The sequence below is a fragment of the Oxyura jamaicensis genome, chromosome 4 (assembly GCF_011077185.1).
Source record: "Oxyura jamaicensis isolate SHBP4307 breed ruddy duck chromosome 4, BPBGC_Ojam_1.0, whole genome shotgun sequence".
Lineage (NCBI taxonomy): Eukaryota > Metazoa > Chordata > Aves > Anseriformes > Anatidae > Oxyura > Oxyura jamaicensis.
In genome coordinates, this window is record NC_048896.1 from 17,842,102 (window position 1) to 17,859,932 (window position 17,831).

A 17,831-nucleotide genomic window follows, 5' to 3' on the forward strand; every position below is an offset into this window, starting at 1 on the left:
GGTGAACTATGAAGTTATACACAGCAACTGACTCGCCTACCTCCAAGGTCTCATCTATAAATTATTTTGTCCACAAAACACTCACAGACAGCAGAAAGGTACTTTGCATCTGTACAAAGACATTGCAAGCAGACAGGCTAGAAGGGCAGATCAACGGGTAGGTCACCCAGTGAGCCAGGATTTAAAGACCCTCTTTGTGAAAACAAGCAAGCACTTCTGCAGATGATCAAGACTGAGAAATCCAAAAACCAATGCCACACATATTCCCAGAACACAAAGTACATTGAAATACTGACTTGGCCCACCCAGTCTTTGTCTGCAGGCACCTGTGAAGGCCACAAACTCAGGCTCCAACAGTCTCTGCAGTGGACCCTCTCCAAAGGTCCCAGCACACTTGACCTCTCCTGTCAGGTGCCACCAGGCAAACCTTGCAGCCTCTCTAAAGTAATAAGTAAGTAATAAGGTAGTAAGTACCTCCCTTGTAACAAACCAATGATGCTGATGGGAATATAGATATATTTTAATCCACATCTGTCCCCCCAGAGGATATATTTCTATTAATTGTTAATTTATATTAATTTTATATTGTCAATTTATTTGCTGTTTTTTGTTTGTTTGTTTGTTTGTTTGCACTGAACTCCTCTGTCCCAGCTGCCAGCACTACTCTTCCTCCATTTCCCTTCCTCAGAGTTTTAAAATAACTGAATTAAGGGTACAAGACAAAAGGACAAGTTATCTGCTTCTTCAACCAGCTTATATCCTTGGTTCCCTAGTAGTCTAGGAGTACAAGCTACCCTGTTACTCAGCATGAGAAGCAAGTTTTTCTCCTTTAGATCCTTACTTGTGGAAAAGCAGAGCTGCTCGTTGTCCATTCACAGGTTTGACACCGGCATCACATCACAGACATTTCAAAATACACTAAAGCAATAATGACACACACAATTCCTCTAACAAGTGCACAAGATCAAAACATGCTAACAAAACACTCTGAAAATAAATATTCAGACTCTTCATTTTTTACATTTTATAGAGAAGTTTCTGTTAGAAAATAAATGGTGTTTTGTTCTTCCAGAAAGAGTATTGGCCTGGTATGATGCAGACTGGGAAACGCCGCACTCCCTGGGCATGTGCTAAAAGGCTCTCTGGCAAGCACCATGCACAGTGAGCAGGCAGCAAGCCTCCATCCCAGGCACGGGTAAGTTAGGTACAGTGCTACTGGTCCTAGCAGCCACTCACATTGCCAGTGAGACTGGGGAAAGGAGAAACCATCTGATGGAGGATTAGAACACACCTTATTCTTGCACTTCCGAGCAAGAAAAATGTGAGCACGTACTTTATTTCCTTATTTAAACCAGTTACTGCCCTAAGGAAACAACGAGCTCTTTCCATTGACTGCACTAAGCTTAAAAAAAAAAAAAAAAAAAAAAAAAAAACAGCAAACAACTCTCTTCAAGACAGCAGCAGAGTTAAGCCCAACAGTCAGATATTCAGATGAGAGTTTTCCTCCAGAAAGTGTGGCACAAGATTATTTAAACTAGCTTAAACCCACTTCAGCACAGCAGCTGGTTTTCAGTGGACTGAGAGGTTGCTACTTTGCTCTGTTTCCTGAAGGTGGTACTCCTCCCTCTGTTAATTATTGATACTTTAGCTTTGTATGTGCAACAATAGCTCAAGCACCATATTGTGCAAGAGCTCTCTCTCCAACATCCTCTACATCCTCTACTGCAGAGCACAGCACAAAAAGAAGGAATTCAGCTCCCAGGTTGCCATCTTTCCTACAGCACATCTAGCACCAAGTCTAGTCAGTTTGTACCTGTCCCCTTCGTAGACATCAGCAATAATTCAGATTTGTAACTTACAGTCAGTAACTGATTTCCTGAACATGAGCAGTAATCCAAAAAATAAACCATAAACCTAAGTTTTGCATTCCACCAGCAAAGCAGACCACAGCATAGATTAACTAACAGAGAATAGGGATGTATATAAAGCCGTACAATGCAAAAACCATGGGCAAACAGCTACTAGGCCTACGTAACAGATGCTGGTTACTTCTATTGGTTAGGAAATGCTGGGCACTTCAGCATATTTAGGATTGTGATAGCTAATGACTTACTTGGCAGCTGCCAGAGAAGTTTAGGAGAATGTAAAGACTTGAAGATGTAAAACAAACAAAAAAGCACACCACCAACAAAACCAAACAAGTAGCATTTGGAAAAGAGACCATTGACAGTCTTTCCAGGATTCTTTTCTCTAGCACACATCCAAGACGGTAAGTGGCCAAGAAGTTGAGCAGTGCTCAGATCACAGTTACACTGCTCAGGCTGTTTTACAGCTCAGGCACTACCAGTCTACCTGGCATAGATCAGAAAAGGATTTCCACATACTTGAATACTGGGAAAGAGTATAAAGAGGAAAAAAAGATATGTTGATGTTAAAATAGAAGGAGTACTGGCACTGCAGATAAGTATAATGCATCTGTGTGGCATCTGAGTGAAAGTCTAAAGCAGCTTCCCCAGATTTTATTGCAATAATTCTCTTCATTGTATTTTTGGGGCAGATTGTTTCATTCCAGCTTCCTGCCATACACCTGCTTGTCTGCAATTGATAGAAATATGAATTCCCAAGAAAACCTGTTTCAAGTAGGTGTCTCAGTCAGTATCTACCCTCTAGGCTGTTCTACACCATCCAGTCAGTACAGGGAGTTCCCTTTAAGTAGCATTAATTCAAGTTTTATCTAGTTCTTATTTTCAATTAATCCTCTAAGGGCAGGGGATACATCCTAAGGGAAAGAATCAGAATCCACACCTGCTACCATAGCATTTGTATGCATGAGCACAGTCCTAAGAGCTACAGAAGAGCATCTGTTGTGCTGCTGGTCCATAATAGAGTGAAGATGCAATAGAACGCAGGCCTAGAAATAACTTCTTGCTGCAAGCATGGAGGGAACAAAACAAGAAATGTGACTGCATTTTTGCTAGTCTACAAATGCCAGAAAATCCAGGTAGGACAAGCCCCTAGGTTTCCAACTCATGGGGCACCCAAAATCTGGCAAGCTGTCAGAGAATTTGCTTTCTTGGCCTGTCACTACAGAGGGTGAAGCTTAGCGAGAAAGTCAGGAGAACGCGTTGCTTAGTGCACCACTGATCTCAACTGTATGCATTTGTACTTTCATCAGTGCTTTGCGTATTTGACTAGCGCTGTATTTGATGTAAAAGAAAAAGGCACCCCTACCTTCTGGTCACTCGGTTTGATCACACAAACCAGCTCACGTTAATGACATATTGGATGCAATCGGGCATTTGTGGAGATAAATGGCTTCTAAAAGAGATGGACCAGATGCAGGTAGTAATTAATACCAGTTTCAAGAACAGCTTTCTATCAAGTTACTCTAGAGATAATACTTGGATTACTTACTACTACCAGCAGAAGGCAGATTTACATTACCAAATGCAAGTGTGATTGTAGGCTGTACTGACCCACACCATTTTGATGCACAGGGTATAGGTAACTGCTGAAAGATGTAGAAACATTGGCCTTTGGACCTCCTGACCACCAATACACAATCTCTCAATAGCCTTCAACGTGCAACTGTTCCGTAACCTTACAGGTTAGATTGTGCAGGTTAGATTAAGCCAGCTTAGATTTGGTATCTTGTGCTACCATAACCTATTCCATTTTACTGTGCAGACAAAGGCGTTTCAGGCAAACTGTTTAGCGCAGTGAATTATTTATTACCTTGACATGCAACAGAAATGCAGTAGGCAAAGATCAGAGGTGCTACATGGCGGGTACTGTAAGTACTGCTCAGAGCATGATTCTGTTCCTAAAACAGATTTAGAATGCGTACCTCTCAAGCCAAATAGTTCTAATAATAGTATACAGCAGCTTCTGGAAACATTAAAACTGCACCATCTCAGCCGTGTGAGCAGAGACAGCAAGTTCAACACCTCTGGGACATGTCCTAATTTTTTACTTCATCTATATTAACATTTTCAGGACATCAGCTTGAATGGGAGAAATAAAAAGAGAGAAGAACGAGAGAAGAACGAGAGAAGAAAACACATACTGTAAAACCATCAGCAAGAGTTACTTGGGAACCTAACAATCTGATTACCTTTGCATCTTCTCTGTTTACTTAAAAGTCTTAAAAGATTACCCTATTTACCATGTGAATTATTAATGCTGACCAAGAATGATTTGCATAATACGAAGGAAATTATTAGAGAAAAATTAAATACCCTTAATTTCTAAAAGGGTAATAAGAACTCACAAATATTGAGTGCAGGAAAAAAGAAAAAAAAAAAAAAAAAAAAGAAAACTTTTGTCTTTATCCAAGGACTATTCCAATACACAAAATTTAAATCGATCAGCACATCATAAATAATAGCTGGGATATTTACTGCCAAATAAATATAAGTGGATGCATCTGTTGCTTAAGATAGCTAATTCTTGGTATCTCAACATCGTGCCAAGGAAGGAAAATATTTTCTTGGGAAATAAATAAATAAATAAATAAATAGACTGACCTGATCTTTCAGACTACACTTTTTGGAAACACTATCCCAGGTGCACACTGCAGCCAAACAAGATTTTTAATGAGCACGGAGTCACTGAAAGGTTACGTCTACAGAAGGCAGAAACTTCCTACTGTAGTTTTAATGCATACCTCAATTCTCCAATTCCACTGACAGCAGACAGATATTTAGGGATAGTTTCGAAATGACTGAGGTTTTAGCAGATTTTATGGATGCATTGCAGACTGAAAGCGCCAAATTATGCTAGAAGGTTGTGAAAGTTTCTTTTCTGGGGTAATAAAGCCTTGAATTGTAAATGCAAAAAGAATGCTTATAATGCATTAAATAATGTAAATGAGAGCAGAAATATTAATTTAAAAGGTGATGCTAACCCCTGAAGGTGACCCTGTGGTCACTACACGCTGGCATAAGTATTCTGGAAATGACCTGGAACAGGTTAACATTTAGAACCACAACCAAGTACAGTTCATCCTTCGTGCAACATTGCAAGCATCGAGCCTTTTAGAAACCTAAATACATAAAGTAAGGTCTTTTCTGTGGGAATATTCTACTCCTATGAATTTTCAGATGCAAGGCTGGCATTTAAGACTAGATATCAAAACCCTGCCACAACTTCTCAGTATATGAATGTGTATGCTTACCATACAACTTTTAACATCTGTTCAGTAGTTCATTATCTTGGATAGCAGATGAATACCAAAGAATGATAGATTTCAGCTGACTTACTGTGATGTTTTGCAGCATAAATAGGCCTATACTTCAAGTTCCTAAAATTACATATAATTCCACCCCCCCTCTGCCAAAGTGGTGCCCTGCCAGTTCTAAAAATAGCAAATCGATTAGCTGAGCATCTTAAAACACATGGCAGACTATTCATCTTATGGTCTCCTATAACTTCATGCTTCTGGTACGTATAAATCCTGACATCCACTCGTTCCTGAGCAGCCATCACCTGGTGAGGTAATGATCGTCTTCCATTCTGTATCTTCTGCCTCTTGTCCCTCACACCTTATTGATACATATAAAGAAAACTACTTCTAATGTTTTTTTCCTGCACCTCACTGCTTCAGTCTCCATAGGGATACCCAATTTGCTAGTGTGTGCATGCCTACTGCTGAACTTGCTGACGTCGCAGGCTAACTTTTGTTAAAAAAAGCCACAACTCAACAGCAAACATCTGCTGTCTGTAGGATAACCGATAGGCAACTTGCACTTGCAGAGAGCAAGTCAGGAGAACGTCAGCTGAAGACAGTGAAAACTACCTATGACACAATTTATAGCAATATATCAAATAACTTAAGGATAAAACACATTTTACACGATGAAAGGTAACAGCAAGGCATTTTGGTACTTAGGGCAATACGTAAGTTTGGTATATAAGCTCACAGAGTGATGAGAGGCAACAGTCTCCTGCTTTTCAGTTCCCACTGATGGCAGAACTCCCCTGCCCATCTGCCCCTGGACAGCATCTCCTTCCCCACTTCTAGAAGAATAGTTGGGTCAGATGCCCAAATTTTCACACTCTTAATTTGTGCCAGACACTGTACATTACAACTATTTACAACAAAGAATACAAAGCTCTTGTATGAAATGTACACATTAAATTACATGTCTTAAAATATCGTAAAAGTAAAATAAAAAAGATGAGGCATAAGGAGATGACCACATTTGACCAAGTCAAAAGTTTTTTCAGTTAGATATTTCAAACCAGAACACGGAGCATAGACAGAATTACTGCAAATTTATTTAACTCCCAAAGTTGTAAGAGAGATTTCTTGCTTTCAGGACAAGTTAAATAACAATTGACAGTCACAGAGCAGATTGTGTGTCTACCATGAGAGAATTTGGACCAAAGCAGCCACGCTATAAAACATCACCCAAATTACCTTGTGCCAGAAGAAACACTGAAAAGAGACCAGCCTAGCAAGCAGCTGTTAAGCCCAAAATATCCTAAGCTGTATTTATTCCAAGAATACTTGCTCTTGGACATTATCCTTTGGCTCCTTTATCACTAATTAAGGAGACAATTTTTAAGTGGTCCATATTTCTCCTGTTTAATCTCCCTAATATAAATGGGATCTATTATAATAGCAGATAAAATATAAGCAAATGATTAAATATTTCAACATTTAATCCTAAAAGTTAACAAGAAAAATAATTTTGTAATGCTGAAGTTAGTAATTAAAACTAGATAGCTTGAAATACAAAATGAGAACTGTTCTCCCAGCTATCAGGGAGAAAAAAAGTATTTTACTCATTTTATGCCCCTTCAGCATTAATTAGTTTTACTAACACATATTGAGAAGCTGCATATAAAGCAGCTATACATGTTGGGGAAGAGAGAAAGAGAGATGGAAAATAATATATGTAGTTACCAGATTAGGAAGGACAGCATAAAACTTGAATAAACTCCAGGGTTATTGTACTACTGAATTAATTGAAATTGAAGAATGTGATCCAGCTTTCTGTGTGTGTGTCTTATGCTGTGTGGAAGATCATTTCTAATATGTCAAAACCTACAGAAGAATTATCCTCTCTCTAGTAACTAAACTGTATCTCAGGGCAAAGTTAATGGAAGTAAAAAAAAAAAAGTAAATTATATACAAATCCACAATAAAACTGTCAGTTTTCAAGTATCCTAGCTACAAGGGTGGCCAATCAGCACAGCTTATCATCTGTAAAATTCAATACAGATGCAGATTTCTATACCTAACCCTGTCAAGATTTGCAAACGGAGAACCACTATTGAGATTTGTAACGTAGCCTGAAGTCCCCAACAATTTTGTTAATATCATTAACTCGTGCTATACCGACACACACACTTATATATATATGAATACTTTATCCAGACACTGCAAATATGTAAGCAGATAATGTACAGGAACTGTCTTAAAACATTAAGTCACAGGTATTTTAGCTAACAAAAATGCACATGTTGCATCTATGTATACATATATACACACATGTGCAAGCATAACACCTCTTAAGAAATCCTTAGAAATATACTAAGTCTGAGCCATGTGAAATGACTTATTTTACCGTTAAGTCTTGATAGGTTTAAGAATCTTACTAGGGATACTGGCAGATGTGAAAACTTGGATGGAAAAAAGAAAAAAACAACTGCTGTGTTTAATCTTGGAGGAGAGGTGGTGACAGGCAGCAACAATATTTGGAATTTTACATGGCCTCCTCTGGACTCACTCCAACAGGTCCGTATCTTTCTTATGCTGGGGGCCACAAGAGCTGAACGCAGTCCTCTAGGTGGGGTCTCACAAGAGTGGAGTAGAAGAGGAGAATTAGCTTTACCTGCTAGCTACGCTTCTGATGCAGCTCAGGGTACGAACAGCTTTCTGGTCTGCAAGCACACGTTGTCATATTCAGTTTTTCAACCAGCAAGTACTTCTCTGCAGAGTTCTGCAGTACTTCTCCATCAGATCATCACCCAGCCTTGATTTGTGCTTGGGATTGCCCTGGCCCAGGTGCAGGACCTTGAGCTTGGCCTTGCTGAACTTCACGAGGTTCACACAAGCGCACCTCTCAGGCCTGCCCGGGTGCTTCTGGGTGGCATCCTTTCCCCCCATTGTGTCAACTGCACCACACAGCTTGATGTCATCAGCAAAATTCCTGCAGGTGCACTCGATCCCACTGTCCATGTCACCGAAGATGTTAAACAGTGCTGGTCCCAATACTGACCGCTGAGGAACACCACTCATCACCGGTCTCCACCTGGGTATCGAGCTATTAACCTCAACTCTTAGTGCAGCCATCCAGCCACCCACTGAGCACTCCATCCATCAAATCCACATCTCTCCAATGCAGAGACAAGGATGTCACATGGGACAGCATCAAATGCTTTGCAGGATCCAGGTCGATGGCATCAATTGCTCTTCCACCAGCACTGTAACCCCATCACAAAAGGCCAGCAAATTGGCCAGGCACAGCTTGCCCTTAGCAAAGCCCTGGTGGCTGTCACTGATCACCCCTCTGTTTTCCATGTGCCTTACGAGAGCTTCTAGGAGGATCTATTCCATGATCTTGCCAGGCACAGAGGTGAGACTGACTGGCCTGTAGTTCCCCAGGTCTTCCCTCTTCCCTTTTTTAAAATGGGGGATACGTTTCCCCTTTTCCACAGGGAGCTTCACCAGTTTACTGTGACTTTGAGTATGATGGATAGCAGCTTGGCAACTTCATCCGCCAGTGCCCTTAGGACCCTTTGATGGACCTCATCAGGTCCCATGGCCTTGTGCACATGCCACATGCTATCCCACGAAGCCTATACCAAAGCCTTTAAGTTTCCCCTCTGTTAAAGGCCAGAATGGAGTTGACAAAATACTTTTTGCTACACCTAGAATATAGCAGTGTTGACTTGACCTTCCACACTGATTTATAAGCACAATCACCAAATATATATATATATATATATAATTTATATTTTCCTATCATCATAGTGACCTGTACTAGGAATCTACAGCCTGGTAAAACGAACTATAGAAGGTGAAATGAATCAAAAATCAAACAAAAAAACAAATAAAATATTTAAAAAATAAATTAGAAAGGAGGAGAAAGGTACGATACACTCACCAGGCGTGTATTAACAACAGGAAACAGTAATGCCAAGAGGGCCCCATTCAGCATATGCATCTGCAACCTTAAAAAAGAGATGTGATATTATTTTCACAGGAAATATTTTCACATATTTTATGTAGGATCTCTTCAAGAAGAAGCAGCCAGAGATTTGAGAAAATTCCACTGAATTTGAATAAAACCACTGTTAAATGCAATAACAAGGACAAAACTTCTCTTTAAACACACATTTAAATACTTTCCTAAACAGAACTGCCTTCTGTAATGAGCTTTAGCTTCCTAGAGGGCCTGGACTGCCCATTTCTGTTAATCTTGTTCATGATACAGGCTGCTAAAGGCAGTCTAAGCAAAGAATAGGGCAGGAAAGTAGTATTATACTACTATATTTTGTATAGCTTTCAGTCACCTCTCCCTGAACCACAGTTGCATCAAAAGAACACAAAAATTGCATATGTACTGTGTTTTTTTTTTTACCTATTTAAAGTAAACTAACTAAAGAATAAACTCTCCACAGCCACTGCCTGCCATAAACTCTACAAAGAATTACAAAGTTTTTTGTAATTTGGAGGGGGAAAAAGAGGTAGTGCAAACCCAAAACAGTTTTTCAAACGTCATTTATATGTCAGGGTGTAAGAAAACAAAGAGGTTCATTCTGAAAAGCAACAGGTATTGTGGCCTGTGCTCTGCAAATGAATAGTAAAGTCTTTTGCAAATGAATAGTAAATCCAGGATTTCCTGGACACCAGACATATTTTGCATGCTCTCTGAGATGAAGAGATACTAACACAGTATCTCTGTATTTGGCCTACTCTCAGCCCAAAGAAGGAAGAGCAGAAAAAAGTTGCAGCCAGACGGTACCACTCCTGAAGCAATTTGAGGCATGTCCCCAGATCATTTTTCTAGTCATTGCCTAGACTAAGACAAGAAAGGGCAGACTGAAACCACCAGTGGCACAAAAGAACCAAGGGTATGTGGGTCAGTGCTCACAGTTTAAGCTATGACCCTTTTCAAAGGTGTCACTTTTCAGACCAACATCTCTTTCCTAATGAATACGTACCTTAATATTTTAATGACTTATACCATGATTAGTTTCTAAAACACATTATGGAAGTAGACAGGAATACAGTAAGGAAGAGGCATTACCTGAAGAGAATCATTGCAACCCGACATGGAGGGCAGGCAAGAAGAAAAATCTGAAATATTAGAAACAAATTTCAATTAATGGAATGATCTCTTTTAGACTCCATTTCTTTATCTTTGTGTCCTAGTTCTGGATGTCACAAATCATTTCTAACCAGAAGAACCATTCTACAGCAGAGCTGGAGGAGACTAAATATCATGAACAAATTAAAAGCTGATACATGTTTATGTAAATTCACGTTGCCTACATGTAAAAGGGTTATGTGATACAAGCAGCATGTAGGGTTCAGCTTCTGCCAGTACCTAAGAAACAACATCAAATTCTAGCCTTTTTCATTAAAAAAAAAAGTTTTTCCAAGGCTTCCCACAACACAGATATTACCAGTCATATTACTACAACAGCTCCTATAGCTGTCAGTCATCACAAGGTCCTCACTGTGCTGAGGACTGAGCCTTTACACACTGCCAGTACTCCCCTTTGCTTCAGCAGTGCAGGCCCCAGCTCTTGAATATGGGATGTGTTTTGGTTCTCTAAAAGGCTCTTAGCACTTCCCAAAATCAGGCTACCACAGTGTCTGTTCTGTGGATAAGCTCAGTAGTCATCATAGTAGTCATACATCCGTTGCCTTACTCAATAGAGTATACTCAGAATACTGTAAAAGTGTCACCAATTATGAGCTAGCCATTTCCCAAGACCAAAAATGATACAACTGGAGCAGTTTGCATTTGTTTTTCTTTACAGAAAAGTAAAGACCCGTAAAGCCCTTGCACATATGACCCATCCAGCTTCTGGGAAAAGCATCTAACATTTATTAATTATATTTCATTATTCTGTCATTGTGTATTTTTGCAACCAACTCTTTTTACTAACTAAAGTACTTTGAATTATGGACTATAAGGATTGGGATGGACATACTAACCTAAAATATTTCACTACCATTGAAGAGTAAATGAGTCACAGTTACTTATTTTCAAGTCAACTCTACTGCAAGAAACAGAGTTTTGAGAACTAACAAGGGCAAAAGAAACATTTACTATTTTTAAGCATGTCAGTTCCTTGGTTATGGGGGAATCTTACAGAAAATATGTTTAAGGGCAACAGAGAAAACTACAATGTTTATGTTAAAACTTTACAATAACAGAAGAGATCTTCAGATGTTTCAGTTTTAGCAGATTAATATCAAGCACTCTCTCTCTAAATAACTAAATAAATTCCCATGATAAATAAACCTCATGGCCTGTTAAAAGGGATGCTTGACAAGAGACACTTGTATTTGATTTTTAAAGAACTATGTCACTGAGTAGATTTAAACATCTTAAAAAGTGTTTCTGCGAGTTCAGCTCAGAGTAATTAGTGCCCTGAAAACATTGAGTTCACAGCAGACAAGATCACAAGCTCTACCCCAAGTGTTCGCGTGCTTATCCCCTAATCACATTACATTTCACTGCCAGGCCGGAAATAAAATCCTTTGCCTTGCAGTAGGAAACAGCTATGTTTTATAAACCAAACAGCGTCACATTAAATTAGTGGTGAAGCTGTGAAGAGTTCCCAGCCCCTGTTTTCCTGCCAACTCTTGCAAGGTTTCACGCATGCAGGCTAGCACAGAGGCTAGCCCCCTCCCTGGCTTGCTGCAGAGCTTCCGGGTAAACAGGGCAGCGAGTGCGCTAAAGCACACGGGGGGAGGCAGAGTAACCAAACATCCAGTATGGAAGAAACACAAAGAAACAAATTCCGCGTCCTTCCTCCTTCTGGCAGATGTGTTACCTTTTACATTTTCATGTGTCATGTTACAAAAGTAAAGAAGGACAGAAGAATGAACTAGAAACCCAAAATGTACACAAGGAAGTATTTGGGGAAGGAAAAACAGGCCATAAGGTACCCCTTGTGTTACATATTGAGTTCTGGGCACAGTTCTGATCCTTCCCTTTCTCTTTGACCTCTCTCACAACAGTGACCAAAAGGTACAGACCAGCTTTCAGTGGATCATTTTAACACATGAAGACCCTTCAATCTGTTAAAAAAACAAAACAAAAACAAACAAACAAACAAAAAAACATAGACACACGTACAGGCAGTGAGTAATAGAAAGAGAGTGTACAGAATCATGAGTGTCCTTGAGAAAAGTTCAGATGAGAAGTCCTAGGTGGGGACAATGTTGTGAAACAGGACATGAGTCTTTTTCACCAGCACACGACCAGAAGACTACCCAGTTTTTTCCTCAGGCAATACACTGTGAAGAAACTCCTAACACTGGTAAGTCCATAAACAGAGGTTCACTTCGACCTTAAGGAGCCAGGTGAAAGCAAAAGTCAGTACTCATAAAGGCTCTGCAAGACCATAAATAACACTGTCCAACCCAATGGGAAATATTTTGAGCATGAAGCACTGCACGGCCAGCACTCTTCTACATAAGCCCAAACACAAAGGTCACACCACAACACATGCTGGATGAGCAGGGCTGTTATAATTTAGAGACTGATATACAGGGTTTGTCTGCTTAACTGTTTCTTTACTGAGACAAGATCAGAAAGAAACTGAACTCCTGGTTGCTCACAGCTAACACAGGGCTGGCTTGCAAATCAGTCTCTTCCACATTGCCCCCTTTGAGCCATACCCTAAGAAAGAAGACTGAGTTCTAAATGCCTATATGAACAGGACAGACTGGAAAGCAGAAGGAAGAAGATGGCATTTTTCTCCCTGTAGCAATAATTTTTTTTAATGATCTAAAGGAAACACGTATGTGACCTTGTCATTTGGTATTTCACGTAGCTCCCAATAAATACCTTGAGTGCCATAAACTTCAGAGATCACTGGGCTCTTAAATCTGATGGAATCAGTCGTTAGTGTTACTGTAGCAGGTATATGAAAGCACTAGTTTGGAGGCAGTAAGAATGTAACTTTGCATGAGTTTATTCTGAAAACTTCTTTACAAACAGGATCATGTGAAAGACCACAGACCTGAACAATGTCTTGTTTCCATCTTTTGATCCGGGAAGATGTGACCTAGAGCAAAACGTTTCTGCATTTGGTTATAGATAAACTGTTCCAGAAGAACAGAGCAAAGTCTATCAGGCCTCACTCCACTGCTAAGCGAGGTCAATAAAATGCTTCTTGCCATACCACGCCAACCCTCGCTCTCTGTGCAAAACAGAGAGGTAAGAGGCAGCCTTTACTGCTCCCTTGGTACTGTGTGAGAGGGGACGTTCTGTAAGGCTTCAACACTACTTGGAAATCTTCATGCGCCACCTGACCCCAAAGGCTTATTTCACAGTATCCCCTCCCTACCTTCCTATTTCCCGGCAGGACGAACAAGGTAACAAGCAGTTATCACCAAGTATTGCACCCGCCCTCCACAAAGCCCTGTTAGGTTTCCTTCTTTTGTAACCACTGAAGGAAAGACTCTCAAGGGAAATGTTACTGTTGAAAAGGAACTTTGTAGTTGGGGAAAAATATTTTTTTAAAAAGGTAGTTTTCTACAAATTCATTGTTAGAATTTGCAATAAAACCTACTCTTTGATATTGCAATAGTGTCTCCAGGTAAACATTAAACTTACATGCATGGGAAAAAGGCTAAGTACTGAGCAAAACAAGCTGGTATTTTACAGCAAGTTACATTTTTGTTTTATTATTATTGATTTATCTTTTTTCCTAGTACTAAAATATGACAACAAAAGGTACCCAAGTGTCACAAATGTGAAAAAAAATCCAGTACTGAAACAAACACCCCCAAATCTGCAACAGACAAAGTTTATCAAACTACAAAACAAACAAACAGAAAACAGTAATGTGACCTCCCCTTAATACAATCCAATTTCCTCATGTCCATGCACTAGGACAACCTCTAATAGTGTTTTCCCTTCCTGCATTTCGAGTGCTACAGTTATCAGATCCATTCTGAGATATTAGATGTTTCCCTTAGTTGATTTTGAGTTCATACAGAAAGACAGTTATTCAACCAACCTCTTTTACCGTTTGTACGTCTATACTACAGCAATGGTCAAGTTCATCCTTATAAAGAATTGGAGAAAGGTAAAGAACACAAACTGTCAAGAATATAGGGTTTCCAATTATTAATTCAACAGTATTGTTTGAAAATGACAAGAAAGGAGAGATTGTTGTTGTATGGGTTTTTCTTTCTTTAACTCCAGCAATGCCTCTTGAGTATATTATGGATGAGTTTTTTGTTTGTTTGTTTGTTTGTTTTTGTGGGGGGGGGGGGGGTGGCCACGAAGTGAGTGGTTTCTCTTAAATCTGCTTTATTACCACCACAATATACTCAGATAATGTGAAACTCAAACATACAAGTGTTCCCAATATATCTATTATATCTTACTGCTAATATATCCTATCTATTAGTAGCTAAAATCTACTGCATTAAAATGCTTGCTAGTATTTTGCCCAGCCAGACATTATGAGCCATGGCATATCTAAAATACAGATCCTAAAAACCAGCTGATTAAATGCCTAAAACGAAAGGCAATGGTACATGCTGGACTCACGTCTAGAGCTCTCAATTACTGGCAAGGATGTATATATTTACATTATGTTACAGGTTCCAAAAGCTTTGAAAGCATCGCCATAAAATCATTTCTAATGTCAACTGCAAATCTGCACATCTGTCAATTTGTCTAATATTTCCCAGTTTCCTCGACATTTAAGCACGCTATGTTCCACCACTACTTTTTACTAACCAGCATTTCAGAAGTCAAGACTAGTAAAAAGATCTGTTCTCAAAAGGGATGTTTGAAAATGGGCACAACTGAAAGGCACAGCAACAATACTGTATCTGAATCGAAGGAAAATACCTCATAAGGTATCTAGACCTGAATACTGTTCTATTCATTAAATGTTACTGCTTCTCTCCATGTGCATTTTAAATAGGGAGACCCCACTGATTTCCCCCACCCTCATTACTTGGTTGGATCTCCAGTTCTCAGATTCTAAACATCCCAGATCTCCACAAAATGCTGCACCTAAGAGCTCCCTCAGAAGTACATCAATGATGTTATTTTTGAGGCGGCACGCTGAGGCAGAGAGCACAGCCGGAACTTGTCATGAAAAGCTTCTCTTCTACCAGCCTTAGTCCTACTGAGAGACAGGAACATGCATAACACAAAGATTGCCTTGTTTGATCAAAAACAAACTAAAAAGACAAAAGACAACAATTCAAAAGGTAGCAGTGGAAGAAAAGAACAAGCTACACAGCTGGTAACTGCTTATAGGACATGCAGGAGCTGCACAAAGCTGCACCAGGGAGGTTCAGACTGAATGTTAGGAGAAATTTCTTGCTCAAACACTGCACCAGGTTTCCTACAGAGGTGTTTGATGCCCCAGGCCTGACAGTGTTCAAGAGGCAGTCAGACAATGCCCTCAATAATGTGCTTTAATTTTGGTCAGCACTGAAGCAGTCAGGCAGCTGGACTTGATCTTTATAGATCCCTTCCAACTGAACTCTTCTATTCCCTTCTAATTCTACCCATTCCAGATGAAGCATCACACTCAGTATCACCTGCAACAGACAGGAGTGCTTACAGATGCCTATGGTCTCTTTTTTTTTCTGGCAAAAGATAGCTGAGCACGCTCCAAGTAAACTCCCTGCATCTCACATATGCAGCACAGATTTCATTTGCCTTGAGTAACTGCAGCGTGTCCATCTCTGAGCCACCAGTTCAACTTAGCATCTAGCTGCTGCAGCAGCAGACTGGGAACGTATCTTTCTCTGCAAACGCTCCAGTCAGCATCACTTAAGCCATAAACTGCTCATTTTAGTATACTACTTTAAAATTAAAACTTCAAGAGGTTAGATATTAATTTCTAATTCTATAGAGCAATGTGAAAAATCCATGGGAACTGGACTGATCCGAGTTCTGAAATAAACTTAGAGGGGAAAAAAAAAAAAGAGAGAGAGAGAGAGAGACAAGCTTTGGTCATTCTGCACTGAAATGAAACCATTTTCACCCCTTCTGAGGTGTTTCAGAATACCCTGTAGAGCAGAAGAGATTAAAATTTATGTTTAAAAGGTTAATATACTTTTTAAAGCTAAGATTAAGTGTTTTTCACTGTGAAAAAAATCCATTCCCCTCCCTAAGGTTAAAACATGAGGCAAGGAGTATTCTAGCAGCTGGATAAATTCAAAGATATACAAGACTTTGCTAAGCAGCTTGAAAATCAATTTTTGAAGTAAGTTCAGAACAATCACCCTATCACTTATCAGAAACTAACGCTTGGTAACAACTCCAGGACACAGCTTTGATTCAGCGTGTACATTTATTTTAAACATTAGCCATTTGTGTATGAACTATTAATTAACCACAAAACAGCCATATAATTTAAAAGCCACGTGTTTGCCTTCAAAAAAGTAACATTTTAAAAAAAAGAAGCTAACTGTGGATTGACATATTATTTTAGACTGACAAATCTTAAAAGAGAATGGAGATCACAAGATGTTACATTCTTATTGCTAAATAGCAGCAACTTTAATTTATGTAATTTCGGTATATAAAGCGCAGCTCTCTTACTGCAGCTGTCAGACAGGTTCAGGGAGTAGTTAATTTGTCCTGTAGAAATTTTAATTTGGCATCAAGAATACTCATGATTCAAAGCAACATTATTTGCAGAGCATTAAGTAATACTACAGTGGAAGTTGCTCTTGTGGTCTATAAAACAGACTCTGAGAACAGAAGGAGCTGCCAGTCCCTCCTTCTGGCCTCCCAGCTCTACCCAGGGATAACAGAAGTGTAGAAAACCGATTTCCATCCTCTACTCTACAATCTAATGTCTTCTAAAATAGAACATGTTCATTTGGACGTCCTAGGTTAGTCTCCCCTTCCACAGGCTTAGCTTATTTACTGGCTGAACCTCTACCCACCTTCACTTTTACAGGCTTAGGTGAAAGATTTCTAGACTTATATTTTGGGATTAATGATTAACATAGGACTAGGCTTTCTGTGTGTGCAGCAGCATTAGTTATGGCATCTTATGAACTAGGATTTCAGAGAGAAGGTGTCACTGAGATCAATTCCCTTCCCTTTTTTCTAATCAACATCTGTACCGTCCCTTCACTAGCAGTGGGTTGCTTCCTTCCCCATTCCCAGCTTAATGCAGTCAGCAAAACCTACCAATCAAAAACTATCAAAGAACAAAAAAGGCTGGTTAAAAAAAAAAAAAAAAAAAAAGGCAGCTTAACCTGTACTGAATTTAGATATTTAGATTACCTTGTATTTACCCTTGTCACTGACACTGTGAAAGCTTGCAAGTGTTCCCAGTAACATTTTCATATACGTTCATTTTTGTTACTTTTTCCCAAGCAAGACATTTTGTATCAGTTTCTTACATTAAAAATCCTTTTAGAAGATGTCTGCCCTATTGTGCTTCAAGTCACCAGTGGCAGAAGGCCATCCTGCAAAAAATCCTGCTTATGTACAGTTACGTGCTGGTCATTATTACAGCACTTTCAGATTGGGCATAAGAGCAAAATTCCTATGCCATAGCAACTCCGAATGGAGACATTAAGGAAATAATCTTAAAAGATCAGAGAAGCTGAGGAGAGGAAGAAAAAAAAAAGTTGAACT

At 39.5% G+C, this 17,831-nt stretch overlaps 1 protein-coding gene across 4 annotated transcripts in view; it reads right to left on the reverse strand.

Annotated features, from left to right (window-relative positions):
* The window catches only part of TMEM164 (transmembrane protein 164), a 110,376-nt gene that overhangs the window by 82,876 nt on the left and 9,669 nt on the right, over nt 1–17,831 (reverse strand). For all 4 annotated transcript variants that reach the window (XM_035323709.1, XM_035323707.1, XM_035323708.1 and 1 more), the window contains exons 3-4: nt 10,263–10,312; nt 9,117–9,183 (exon numbers count right to left, since the gene is read on the reverse strand). In XM_035323709.1, coding sequence (XP_035179600.1) covers nt 9,117–9,183; nt 10,263–10,312 — 117 coding nt within the window. The remainder of the gene's footprint in view (nt 1–9,116; nt 9,184–10,262; nt 10,313–17,831) is intronic.